The sequence below is a fragment of the Neodiprion lecontei genome, chromosome 5 (assembly GCF_021901455.1).
Source record: "Neodiprion lecontei isolate iyNeoLeco1 chromosome 5, iyNeoLeco1.1, whole genome shotgun sequence".
In the NCBI taxonomy this organism is placed as follows: Eukaryota; Metazoa; Arthropoda; class Insecta; order Hymenoptera; family Diprionidae; genus Neodiprion; species Neodiprion lecontei.
In genome coordinates this window covers 33,609,248-33,622,108 of record NC_060264.1, presented here as the reverse complement: position 1 = coordinate 33,622,108, position 12,861 = coordinate 33,609,248, and the positions used below count along the sequence as shown (strand labels likewise).

The following is a 12,861-nucleotide window of genomic DNA, read 5'->3' as shown; positions in this document are numbered from 1 at the left end:
CGGAGAATTTAACCACTCACTTTTTATCATCATGCATTTTATTTGGACTCAGGGATATTTTAAGCGATAATACCAAGTGTTTACTTCTGACAATGAGATTATCGGCCTTCGCTCGGATTCATATTATACTAATGCTCGACCGATAAGGAGAACGAAATAAACTGATGTGTGGGATTGAGTTTATCCGTTTTTTCTTCTCTCTTTTTCTATACTTATTTATCGCTTTTTTTCTGTCTGTCGGGGCACAAAGCCGTCGTTTGCATTACGGGTCTGCTTCAGCTCTTCGCTTCGATAAAGGCTGTATACTACAGCCAGTAGGCTGCAATAACGAGGAATTGAAAACGGTCTAAAGGGGTCAGTGTTCTCGGATCGACATTGACTGCTACGCTCTTTTGTTTTTAGAATTCGAAAAATGCAACGTTTCACTTTACTACCTCCTCTATACCATGCACCTACGGCAATGTCCCGTGTGACGCATTGTTGCTGGAATGCAGGAACGTATATCTCCGGCTACCTTCACATGTATGAACCCAGTGTACAGAGTGCAGTATCTAAAAACAATTGCCAAACGTGGACTTTCCTCCGATATACGGTATAAACCCATAACGTGAACTAGGCATTTTCCGGTAGGAAGGCTGGGTACATGTTGAAGAATAGAATATAGACCAACATTTGAATTTCAAATTGTTGATGCAATTTATCCTTTCACTCCTCGATTTTCTCCATTTCTTTCTTTTTTCACTCTCGCCCCTTTTTGTCTAACGGAATAGCCAGCCATTGTACACGAAGGTACCCGACTAATTGCTTTTCAAACAGCTACTGCAGACCAACTCTGCAGTCGCCCAGCTCCCCTGTCGCTCTTGTCGAATACGTAAAGGTGTGCGTGCGTGTGTTTACTTGTTGAGCCATCACATCGGAGACCCTCTTCTCGTCGTATACGATGAAAAGGGGATTAGAATCGATTGGCTATCGATTTTGAACGGGCAGTGTTTATTTCTGAGAGTATATTACCGGGGTAACACGTACCGGCGTATTTCGGAAGCTGAATTCAGAGTCTTCAACTTTTGTGCAAGGCGAAATCACAGCCGAAGTATTTCACTACTGAAATTTGGTACTTCGGTGAATCCGATGAATCGTTTTTGTACCACATATGTATTCTAAAAACAGATTACCACTTTCGATACATTATTGGAATGTACAATCGAGCGAATCTGACATAACTACTAACATGTGTCTTATCATTTCGTAGGAAGTGACGTTGCGGAAGAGCGGAAGTGCTGAGAAACTTGGTCTGACAGTGTGCTACAGTTCCGGTTCTGGTAGCGAAGACGCTGACACTGAGGTCTACATCTCGGAAATAGTTCCGGAAAGTCTCGCCGCACGGGACGGACGACTGCGAGAGGGTGATCAGATCCTACGGGTAAGTGAAGCCCCATCACTGTTGCCTTGCGATTCAGCAAATGAAGCTGCAAGGGAAGCGGCAAAGGACCGACCAGCACACTGTGCTCCCTGGCTCTGGCTCAAATCCCCGTCTCGCGTAATCTTGTTAGGGAGATTATAATTACGAACAAAGTGGTTTGCACGGTTAGGCTTGGCGTGAGAGAGACCCCGATGACTATGGAAGAAGGATTTGTCGCGTCTGCCACCCTCTGCCGCTCTCTCTCTCTCTCTCTCTCTCTCTCTCTCTCTCTCTCTCTCTCTCTCTCTCTCTCTCTCTCTCTCTCTCTCTCTCTCTCTCTCTCTCTCTCTCTCTCTCTCTCTCTCTCTCTCTCTCTCTCTCTCTGTCTAACTCTCTAGCCCTTCTCATTCCCTACCCGTTTTGGGATGTTGTGATGTGCGCCATTCACCCGAGCCGGAGGCCTCATCCCCAAAATTCCAAACTCTCTCCGTGACGTTATCGCTCATCAAACACTCTCTATATTTCAGGTGAATGGGCGAGACGTCGCAAACAAGGAACAAACCGAGTGTCTATTCGCCGAAACTAAGAACGCCGTGACTCTGTTGGTCAGCCGCTGTTTCTACCAGGTAAAAAATCAACTCGTATGCTTCAATTCATCAGCGTCATGGTCATGTCCAATTTTTAATCAAACCATATTAACTTTTTCGTTTCAGGATGACGAATACGATGAGCAACGTTTGTACCAGCACGTAAGTCACTTTACCCTTATTAATGCTGTCATCTATTTCCCGAAGGAAACAAGCCCTCTGACAATTAATCGAACACCTTTTTCCACAGGAGTCACCCTCCAGTTCGCCGGACAACAATCCGGCATACCAAAACAGCATGATAGAGCAGCTTATCAGGCAACAACAGGAGTCCGAGGACCTGACGAAAGACGGCGAGACGAAGACTCTGACCTCCGGAAAAGCCGCTCTACCACCGCCACCAGTTCCGTCTCACACAGCCCAACAGCTGCAGATGAACAACTCGCAATCGGACGAGAGGAAACAGTGGGTGCAAGACGCGCTTAAAGATTGTTCGAAAAAAATGGAAGTGCTCAATCTGAGGGCTCAGCAGCCTGGACCTCCAGTTCCCCCCATCAGACTGATGGAGGCTTACACGAGCCATGTTTGGAGCGATACGGAGCACATCTACGAGACGATACCAGAGTCGGACAGCGAACCCATATACTCGTCACCTTACGAGCACCATCACTGGGTCCAGACCCAGCAGAGCGTGGTCATGAATAACCGCTCGCAAACGGCGGGCCAGACAAAGCCGTGGAACTCGTCATCGAAGAGTAACAGTTCCGGTGAGGAAAAGGAGAGCTCGAGTGCTTACAACACCGGAGAATCTTGCCACAGTAATCCTCTGACCTTGGAACTACATCAGGGAGAAAAGGATCACCATAAAAGCACCCTGATCCTGTGTCCACCGCAACAGAAGGGTCTGCAACAGTCGAAGACCAGCCCGATGATCAACGCAGCTACGAATCCAACGGTGACACCGGTCACAGGATGTTCCTGCCCACTCTCAACCTCGCAGCATGCGGGAAAACAGCCGAAGACCCAGCCTTCTTCGAGGAAGAGCAGCCACCAGTCACAGAGGGAGCACAGATCAGACGTTACCAATGCCAGCACTCTTCCAGCGGACACGATGTACACCAACGCGGCTAACCTTCAGCAGACGATACTGCTCCAGCAGGAGCTGTTTAAACAGGCTCTCATGACCCGTCAGACATCCCCGGGTCATTGTCAGATCCGCGAAGGCGGCGCAAGGAAGTCGAAGTCCCACGGAAACTTTCAGGCTCCAAATCTCACGCGGTATCAATTCGTCGGCAGCCAACAGGTCTGCACATCGACGTGGGTCCCGCCTGAGGATAAGTGCGAGGTGCAAATGGAATGGAAGGTTAAGAGGCGACCTGACGGCACCAGGTACATCGCCAGGAGACCCGTTAGGAACAGGATACTGAGGAACAGGGCCATCAAGATATCGGAGGAACGCGCTGGGCACACAACGGAAGATGACACCATGTCGGAGATGAAGGTATGACGTAGGATTGACTATAAGGTTAATATTCGGGGCTTTGGCAATATTCATTTTGTAAACTCTGCTCTGCGGGTGAAATTGAAATACAAAACAATCGTTTCGGAGTTATGGATAAAAATAATGCGGTCAGATTAATCACAAAATCCGATTACCTTGGGGTATTCGACTTTTTGATCCCAAACCGCATGTTGTTTAGAGGGCAAAAAAATGAAAGAACCTTTTGATGAATATTCTCACTCGTCATGTTGCCGCGATAATTAATTAAACTCAGCACCGTGCTTCTCATAAGGTAAAAAAAGAATGATAACCATAATAATTCACGGGTTAAACCGGACATCATCTGGCAACCCTAATCTTTGCGTACAAAAGAAGCTCGAATTAAACGGATCCCCTTTCCGCCGTTGCCGCTGTCGTGCCGTCGACATTAATATTCGCATTTGTTTTCTCGTTTTTACACCTTCGCTTTAGTTCCCCTCATTAATCATCAGGTGCTTGGTTATGTTTATTGTTTCTCGCGGTATCATGTCCCCGTCAAACTGCAAATTTTTGCTTCACTGAAACTGTACGAAGTACCAATCCTGAATAAGTAGCATAGATGGATAAAAGGGGAAAAAACCGTTATATTGCATTCGCCAATTTTTTGTCTTATACACAGGTTGGAAGGTACTGGACTAAAGAGGAACGCAAGAGGCAACTCGAACGGGCCAGAGAGAGAAAACAGCGTCATCAAGAAGTGCAGCTCCAGCAGCAACAACAGCAGCAACAGCAACAGCAACAGCAACAACAGCAACAACAAATTCCTCCACAGTTACAGTCGAACGAGTTAACGATAGGCGACTACAACGACGATAAGATAATGAAAAAACCGCTCAATATCGTCGAATTAAGCCAGAAAAAAATGGCACGGAAAAAAACTACGATAGACGACTTTACGACGGTGCAAGAGATGCTGGTACACGGGAACCGGGTTGGCGGTGGTTCTGGTCCAGGTACGGGTGGCAAATTGATGGGTCTTCTCTCCGTTACTACAGTTTAAAACGACTATCTATAAGCGTACGTAACGTGGTACAGAGACAAGTACGGAGAAATGAGCAGGCGTTGAATTTCCTGCAAGGTCGATGACAGACGAGCCGCCATTTACAGAGCAGCCTCGTTATTATTACTCGGGGCGACTTCAAGCAGAGGCAGCAATTGCCGAATCGGACAAAACTCTCATTAGGTCGCAGCTTTACCTCCAGTGTGCGTCTCCTGGGCCACTGTTTTTATTATTATAGGCGCTACGTCGCCCAGCCAGTGGTCACTTTCGTACCTAAAGGTTACGGTGGCTGTGCCTTTTTCGATACGATCAACCAGTAAATAAGTCATACTACATTATAGTATATATTCATTACTCTGCAAGCGTTATGTATGTACGTGTATATCCGTAGAGATGTTGTTATTATGCATATACGTATTATGTATATCACGCAGTTTATTCCATAGCGTAGAGAACGGCATGTCTGATTAATGGAACACAAATTCGATCGGGTATCAAATATGGCGCCGTGATCTATGGGCAGCCTCGAAGTTTTCTTCGCAGATCAGGATTGTTTAGCTGCCCGATAAGAGGAAATTTCAACGTCTCCCTATCATGCCAGCTCCGGAAAGTTTACGCGAACTTAAATTTCGCCAAACCAGAGCAGCGTTTAGTAGAACACAGGAGCTCATTTCGCCAGTTGGCCGCATTCTGCATTTTTTCGTACTCCTTTAGACTATTAAACTCTGTTTGAGTTCAAAAAATGATAAGAAAAACCAGTTCAATAAAAGATGGATAAGCAAGCGGCGAAAGAACAGTGATTTAAACTGATTTAAAAACACCAAGTTGATTGGGTGAACAAATAATACAAAGAAAATCAAGCTAACCGATCTAAGAGTGGCGCGTTCTAAGTATAACTAGATGTAAAAATAATCTAATCGAGAATTTTGTAATATTTGTAAACTAAATAACGATATAGTAATTCGAAGAAGACAAACTGCTCGTTAATTGGCGTAAATTAATATGATACAGACTATACGTACACATAGCTTGGCTGCAACTGTTATTATTTATCCTTATGTGCTTTTGAGAAAACAAAGCAAAAAAAAAAAAAAAAACAATCCGAGTAAATCGTAATACTTCTCGTAGAAACAATTAGCACATATTAAAAGCCACGATACCTAAGTTGTAAATATTTATAATATTATACGTAACTAGGCTGTTTTACAAGAATAAAATAATATGTTATGAGATGGAAATATCGCCGCCTATAGAAGTCTGTAGATATGTATGATAAACGTAAACAAGCTACTATGTAATGTAATAAATCATAATAGCAGCCATCGTCATTGCTTCGTGAATAAAATAAAAACAATAAATATCAATATCTGCGGTTAAAAAGCACGTCGAATCTTTTCAGTATCCACAGTTACACGGCTTTATAAAAGTTATTTACCCTTCATCGATTATCGTTATTCGACTTCGCACGTATATGGGAAAAAAATATGGAGCGACAAAAGGAAAAAAAGAGGTACTGATCGATTCACATTACAGTGATCGGTAATCCAATAATAATAATACGTAGGTACAGTGGAACTTTGTTGTGGGAGAGGGAACTCGTCGCTGCGCGAGACACAGCCGTATTCTCTCTACCAAACGAGGTTATATTTGTGCTCGGAGTAAAATAAATAGTAGTAGTTGAGCCATCCTAAGGACAAGTTGTCGGGTGACGTACCTACAACGAAATTCCGCCGTACGTTGAAAAGGTGTAAGCGTGCAAACACATTGTTGTTCAATGCTGTATGTGAAACATTAATGTAGAAATAAAGTGTCTATAATGTAGCGTATATTGAAGCGTAAACAACTGTGTACTCGTAGGTCCGTATAATTTATTCAATTATACGCTCTAGTACAGTTCGTCAATTGCGTGTCTAATATTTTAGTAGGTAATCATGCGTGGGGAATTAACAATAATTTCGGAACAGTTTTACAAAAAATTCTTTGTTAAATTTACAGTGTTGGAAAATGTTTTTTCTCAAGTGATTTATTTTTTTTGTTACAAATGATGCAACCAAATCTCTCATTCAAAGCATTTCGCTAATAATTATATTATATAACGAAAAAAAAGATGAAATAAACTATTACGAATATTTAAAGAAATAAATAGCGAAGTTCTATCCAGCCTGTGATTTAGGCTATGTGCCTTGTTTTATACTATAATAATATAATCTAAAGGCAAACAATTAAGATGTGACGAGAGAGTGCATTCACACGGCACAACGTGTCGAAACCGGAATGCCTGTAAAATCATATTTTTTATCCCGGAGGTGTATAAAACAGGTGGTCGTAGTAATTGGCATCACGCAGGAAACTAACGCGACTCTTTTTTTCTTTCGCTCTCTCTCTCTCCCTCGCTCTCTTCAACTTTCTTGATGTGCCTGATTATCATTCATATTCAATTTGAAAAACAGCCGATTTTTTTAGTCAAATTAACTCTTGTTCGAGTCAGCTACGACGTTCCCATCACTACCCGAACCCGACTGTACCCGCGACTGCTTTAAGCTGTCCAGATATTCTTGCTGCGAAGTCGCAAGGACTTTGGATAGGATATCACTGTCTTCCCAGTCGGTCAAACCTGTGGAAAATCAATCGGTACAGTCTCGTGCTCTGTTCATCCGGTCTTTTAACTTCTATAAACTCGGTTACGAACACTAGAATTTTCTCACCAAAAACTTCAGGAGGGAGACGATTAAACAGCGATATGTCAGGCGATGTGTGAGACTCCTTGCTGCTCCCTGGGACGGGTTCTTGAGATGGTGGTGCGACGCTAAAATCGGACGACAGGTGAGGCATACCTGGTCCCTGGGTGGATTGATGCTGCGGAGAACGCTTGCTGCTGTACCTTATCGAGTCACCAACCTGAGGGGAAAAGTTTTGTAAGAAATCTTTCATATTTCATTCCTGCAGAGCAAAGATGGCTAATTATCTCGTTTTCTGGGTTAGTAAAGACTTGCTCTCCTGCTAAAAGTTAGTCACACTAGCTCACCTTGGGGGAATTTCGGACAGAATCCTGATTAGCTTGCGTCGTTGTTGGGGAGGATGTTAGCCCACGCGTTTGTCCACGACCACCATGAGGGTGGAAGTGGTTGTGGCTATGCTGGGCACTGGTGACTGTGCTGGTGCTGCTGCTGCTAGCTGACCGCTTAAACAAAAAGTCAAGCTACTAAGCTGAGAGTAACTGATGACAGTGTGAGCTGTGTCAGGTAAGCGGAGAGCACTCGAGTATAAAAACAATAAACAAAAGAAACAAACGGATAGATGCATGTGAAATATTTGTTACTGCGTTGCTTGATGGTAAGTAAATTAAATTGATTCGACATTCGGTAGAGGTAGATCACCGTTAATCAATGAGATGCAATGATGGTTACCTGACGGCATTATACTTACAGCTTTACGCATTTCATTGTCACGTAACCACTGCAAGTAACTCTCTCTCGCGACTTGTTCTTCGATTGCTTCATTGGTAGCCTCCCAATCGGTGGCTTTTATCTTGTCTTCAAGCATGGTCTGTGTCACCGAGAAATAAGGATGGATTAGTCATACTTTCCCGAAATAATGATCGATAAATAAAATAACGAACGTAGAATTTCTAACCTGTTCAATATGCAGTTCTTCGCTCTGTCGAACCGCATCAGAAACGAGAGCACGATCCGCCGCTCCGGGATTGTACGAGGGCAAACCTAGTCCGACGCCGATTGTTGCTTTATAGGGGTTTACGATGCTGTTGTAGTGACTGCCGCGTTGATACGACAACCGAATCGGTTCGTTGTCGCTTTTGTGTACCCCGTGAAAAATGTTGATCGGTTCTTTTGTGTTTCATTGAAGCGAAAGGAAAAACGTCTTTGTCAATTATATTCAACAGTATTTTCATGTGATTTTGTATAGTATGGAAGACATATCTTCTACCAAATAGCCTTTTGTCAACATCATCGAATCGCTTACCTGTTCCGTAGCAAAATAGCTCAACGCTACGATTGTACATCTCTGACATTGCCTGCATCTCTATATGATTACCGTGGACGTATTCTTGTCGTTTTCTGTCCACGTAAGTAGAGAAATCCTCGGCAACAAAGTGGGAAAAAAATTCCTGATTGGCAGCCTGAAATAAAATGGTCCTTCACTATAGTAAACATTATTGATATCGAGTTCTTTGTATGACAAAGCTCGAAATCATTGTGAATTACTCACAATATAATCCATGCAATGCTTTCGTACGACACTGTGCATCTCTTGATCACCGTAAACCTGGTCGGCGACAGCTCTAAAAAGACATGCTCCGTCTTCACCCATTTTTTTAACCACGAACCCCATCTTCCGCATCCGTTTTTCAAACCATCGGTCACGCTGAAAATTCATTGTAAATAGAAGTAGCAAGTAATTATTTTTTACTCTTTTAATGGCAGCTAACACTAACCTCTTGCCATTCCGCAATGGTCAAATTGTTTCCAGTGCGACCTGTGTACTCATCCCCACTGTTATAGCCATTTGCTAATTCTGGCTCAAGGCTCGGAGCACCAGCTACTATTGCCATACGGTTGTTTCCAATAACATTAGCATCTGTACCTAAAAAAATGGCAAATATTAGAGTGTTAGAATTTGAAGAATAATTAGTGGCAAGGTGATTCCTTCTTTATTTCTAGGATTACGGATGTATGCAAATGATAAATTCAGGTATATGAATAATACCGTTGTAACAAAAAAATCACAATTGAACAATTTCATTACAAGTTCATTGAGCAATTCTCACCTTGCAGCCCACTGCATGATGCCGTTGGTGGAGTCGCTTGCCTTTCCCGCTCTCTTTCTCTCTCTCGACCCCTGTCTCGTTCTCTTTCACGTTTAGACCGGGACGTTCTGCCAATGCAGCTGTTGTAGTATGACCAAGCAATTATAAAGATGATTTGGAAGGTGAGAAACAATCGAGCTAGTTTATCTTTATAACAAGGTGAGAAAATTAGATACCTGTGAGGACTCGCACGTTGGCGATGACGTTTCCCATGGCTTGATCCACTAGCCTCCTCAAAGTGCTTTTCTTCCCGGCGATCAACACTAGTCTGTAATAAGAGATCGGTGATACGAACAACTTTGATTAGCAAAATCGTAAATGTGAAATTCAGTGAATTGAAAAATTAAAGATTAACAAGTATCGTTAGTTGAAATAGATAGGAAATGTTAGCAACAGACTGTAGAAAGCAGAGCTTAGATTTCATCGCAGTGTTTCAGCCAACGATAAAGAGGATTCCTTCTCCTAGGCAAGCATGTTTGCTGATGATCTATCAATCGGTACAAACCAGTTTACCAGTAAAACAATTATCTGAACTCTAGATACATAGGATAGATAATAGATAAACCATTCATCCAAATGGTAAATATAGATGTCGTGAGGAACAAAAGAAGTGTTGTTCAGAGGTCGCTTATTGGCAAATCATTACAATATTGTGAAAATGAATACTTCAGGAATTACACAATCCGCAATTAACAAATAATGTAGATGTCAAATCTATATGCAAAAATTTCCTTCGACACTGATTAGCATTTATTTCTAATTTCAGACCAATTGTCACACGTAATGGATTACCATGAGTGACCACTGCTGGACGTGAAATTTTTCTATTCCTTCTCTCTCAACCTTCGAACGTGGTTGGGAACGAATGCGATGTTTCTAACCATAAATTGTCTCTCTAATTACCTGATAAGAACTGTTGGACTGCAAGGCGATCGGACCAGCTCCATGCTCGACTTGAACCCCGTGTACATCAACCTCGGCTCCGTTGCCAGGCTCGCGTCTGTCCTTCGTACCGTTGGGTTTCTTTTTCGCCAAAATCGTCATGATGGACGGCCGCGAAAGCGACGGGCGAACAAAACGGGAGAAATACTTCGCGTGCGATAAGCAGAGTAACTCAACTCGGTCCGCAGTTTCACCGCCTCGTCGAATTTCCAAATGCCAGTTTATTGCTGGGGCGAAAAGATGCGAAGGTCATACCTAACGACCGAATCGCGAAACGAAATCACGACTGCACAGTACTAGGAACGAACATCAATTACTTTTTATTGAAATATATGAATACATAGATATAATACGCAGCACTAGCAGGGCGACGACGATTTTATCCTCGATTCGGGGAATCGCGTTATATAATTAAGGGAAATTAATCGTTTATTAACAGTCTGTACCGAGGTGATTTGTCGTCAGCACTTCATTCCACTTCCAAACTCTGACTGTTCTAACCCCGTTATTTGTTGACTGTGATATTAATACGCACTGTTGTTACAAATGCTTTGTGTGGCCGCCATATTTGCACTATCAGCAGCAGCGGCACAAGGACCATGGATTACGGAAATGGCAGACACTGGTTCCAGTCAAAAGATGATGACGCTGCCTGCCCGCTTCAGGCATCAGCCAATAGATGGCGTCTGTAGTCTCATTCGATACAACATCAGGAGACTGTTTTATCGGTAAAAGAAACAATATTTGTACGTATCAAGAACTTGGACTTTATAGAATTGCCGGGAGCAAAAATCTGATACGAGCATTTCCTTGCACCGATGTTGAAATTTATTAATTTGCTACAAAATTATCCTTACGCTTGCAAGCGAACACGCCATGCCGATCAAAAGTTTAGTAAATCAGCGACTTGTTAATTCGTTGAGGCGGTTGAGGCGAGATGTGCTTTAACCTCTATGCATCGTCCAGCTCCAGCAGTTGTGGGTGAGAATCTCAACAATAGGTTTCACTTCTCATCATCGGACTTGAATTCAGATTCTGCCTGAATGTTCTAAAAGAGTTACCTAACTGCACGATCGAATCAAGAAGAATAATGGGAGGCTGGAACAATGATTTCTGATTAAGCAAAAAAGGAAACGAGGGGTCTTCGTACTCGAGGCTAATTATAAAGCATCGGACAGTTAGCGACAAGTTATCAGTCTCGTCCGTCTTCTGTCTGTAACAAGCTTTCCCGATATTCATTGTTCGCCGTTCATTGAAGAGTTCCTGATGGTTGGCGGCAAAAGAAATGAGCTGCAAAAGGCGGGTAAGAACCGCAGGGTGGGAGCAGAAGACGGGTTGAAGAAACGATCCCAAGGAGCGTGAATGGATGAATTGGCCGGAGTTTTCTTACATCTCATTAATATTTAATAGCGCCGAGCTAATCCGTGGGTGGCACAAGAAACGGAACGTTCGGGGAAATGTAATGACTGGCCAAAATTGAATGAAACCTCGCTCAAGGCACCTTTGTCGTGATTCGAAGATAACGCCGCGGCACCCTCTCCGCCCTAGACGACCCAGCTACTTCGCCCCCGTGGGGCCTAGAGTGGGTGCAGGGTCCTCCGGCTCCTCCAATGCCGACAACGTCAACGGCTCCCTCTGGTTTTTGGAGTTCTTGGCGAGGGGATGTTTTTCCTCCCCTGAACACCCCCACTCAGATGCACTACGATCCCCACCACTTGACCTGACGCTACCTCCACCACGGCCTGGGGTCGGCGGAAGGGAGGCGAAGGCGCGGTGCTGCGGAGAAGGGAGTCTGTTTTTTCCACCCACGTAATCAATAGCAAGCCTACAGCTTCTACTGAATGGACTTTGCCATCCCTGTACCCTCGACGCCTACCCAACCCCCTGTATTGATTACTACGACGTAGGGGGGCTCTATCGACCCACCCAGCTGTATTACACTTCATTCATAAATTTTCGGTTTTCATTCGCAATCGGAGCGAATCTACATTGTTACTCGGTACTTGACATTTATAGTACTTTGTCAAACATTCGCAAATGCTTGGCCTATATCTCGAAACTTTTCCTGATACTATCAAGAATTTTTACTCCGAACATTTTATGCTGTTTTGACAAAGTTCATCCGTCCACTGTATCGATAAAATTTTACGCGATGCCGATCGTTTGGAACGACGAAACGTGTCACTGATCCTACTCCAGTTCTATTCTGACTGTACTGTGGCATTGTTGGCGCGTGATTGATATGGTGAGAGTTTTCTATAATAATTTGCGAATTTCAGTGCAAACTGCAGTTCATCTACTATTGCCCTCTTTTTCAAAAGGCAGGCTACAGAGCTGCACTCAACTTTGAGTGCTTCAGTGCTTCCGTCGAGTAAGTTTTTTAAAAAAGTACATCGTTCGATTTAGCCTCGCCTTGACAATGACGAATTGAGGTTTCGGTACATTTTGGTGGCACTGTGATAAATGCCAGAGGTTTCGAGAGTACGCAGGCTCAAAGATACAGACACCATTGTGAACACAGAACACAATTCTTGACCGGAGACGTTCCCTTTGTGGTATATTGACGTT

The 12,861-nt window shown here is 43.5% G+C and overlaps 2 protein-coding genes across 6 annotated transcripts in view; one reads left to right on the top strand and one right to left on the bottom strand.

Moving 5' to 3' along the window:
- LOC107217570 (PDZ domain-containing RING finger protein 4) overlaps positions 1 to 5,676 on the top strand; it is a 140,095-nt gene extending 134,419 nt beyond the window's left edge. For all 5 annotated transcript variants that reach the window (XM_046739656.1, XM_046739657.1, XM_046739655.1 and 2 more), the window contains exons 3-7: positions 1,250 to 1,420; positions 1,927 to 2,025; positions 2,113 to 2,148; positions 2,237 to 3,487; positions 4,146 to 5,676. In XM_046739656.1, the coding sequence (XP_046595612.1) occupies positions 1,250 to 1,420; positions 1,927 to 2,025; positions 2,113 to 2,148; positions 2,237 to 3,487; positions 4,146 to 4,526 (1,938 nt within the window). In that variant the 3' untranslated portion in view covers positions 4,527 to 5,676. The remainder of the gene's footprint in view (positions 1 to 1,249; positions 1,421 to 1,926; positions 2,026 to 2,112; positions 2,149 to 2,236; positions 3,488 to 4,145) is intronic.
- An 838-nt stretch (positions 5,677 to 6,514) lies between these two features.
- LOC107217592 (OTU domain-containing protein 5-A) lies at positions 6,515 to 10,886 on the bottom strand. The gene is made up of 12 exons (XM_015655176.2): positions 10,740 to 10,886; positions 10,255 to 10,589; positions 9,528 to 9,619; positions 9,313 to 9,431; positions 8,980 to 9,128; positions 8,754 to 8,909; positions 8,508 to 8,664; positions 8,160 to 8,371; positions 7,953 to 8,072; positions 7,552 to 7,707; positions 7,232 to 7,424; positions 6,515 to 7,140 (listed from the first exon to the last, which is right to left on the bottom strand). Exons 2-12 carry the CDS (start codon positions 10,393 to 10,395, stop codon positions 6,995 to 6,997), a joined length of 1,641 nt encoding a protein of 546 aa, XP_015510662.1. The 5' UTR covers positions 10,396 to 10,589; positions 10,740 to 10,886; the 3' UTR covers positions 6,515 to 6,994.
- Positions 10,887 to 12,861: the final 1,975 nt, after the last annotated feature.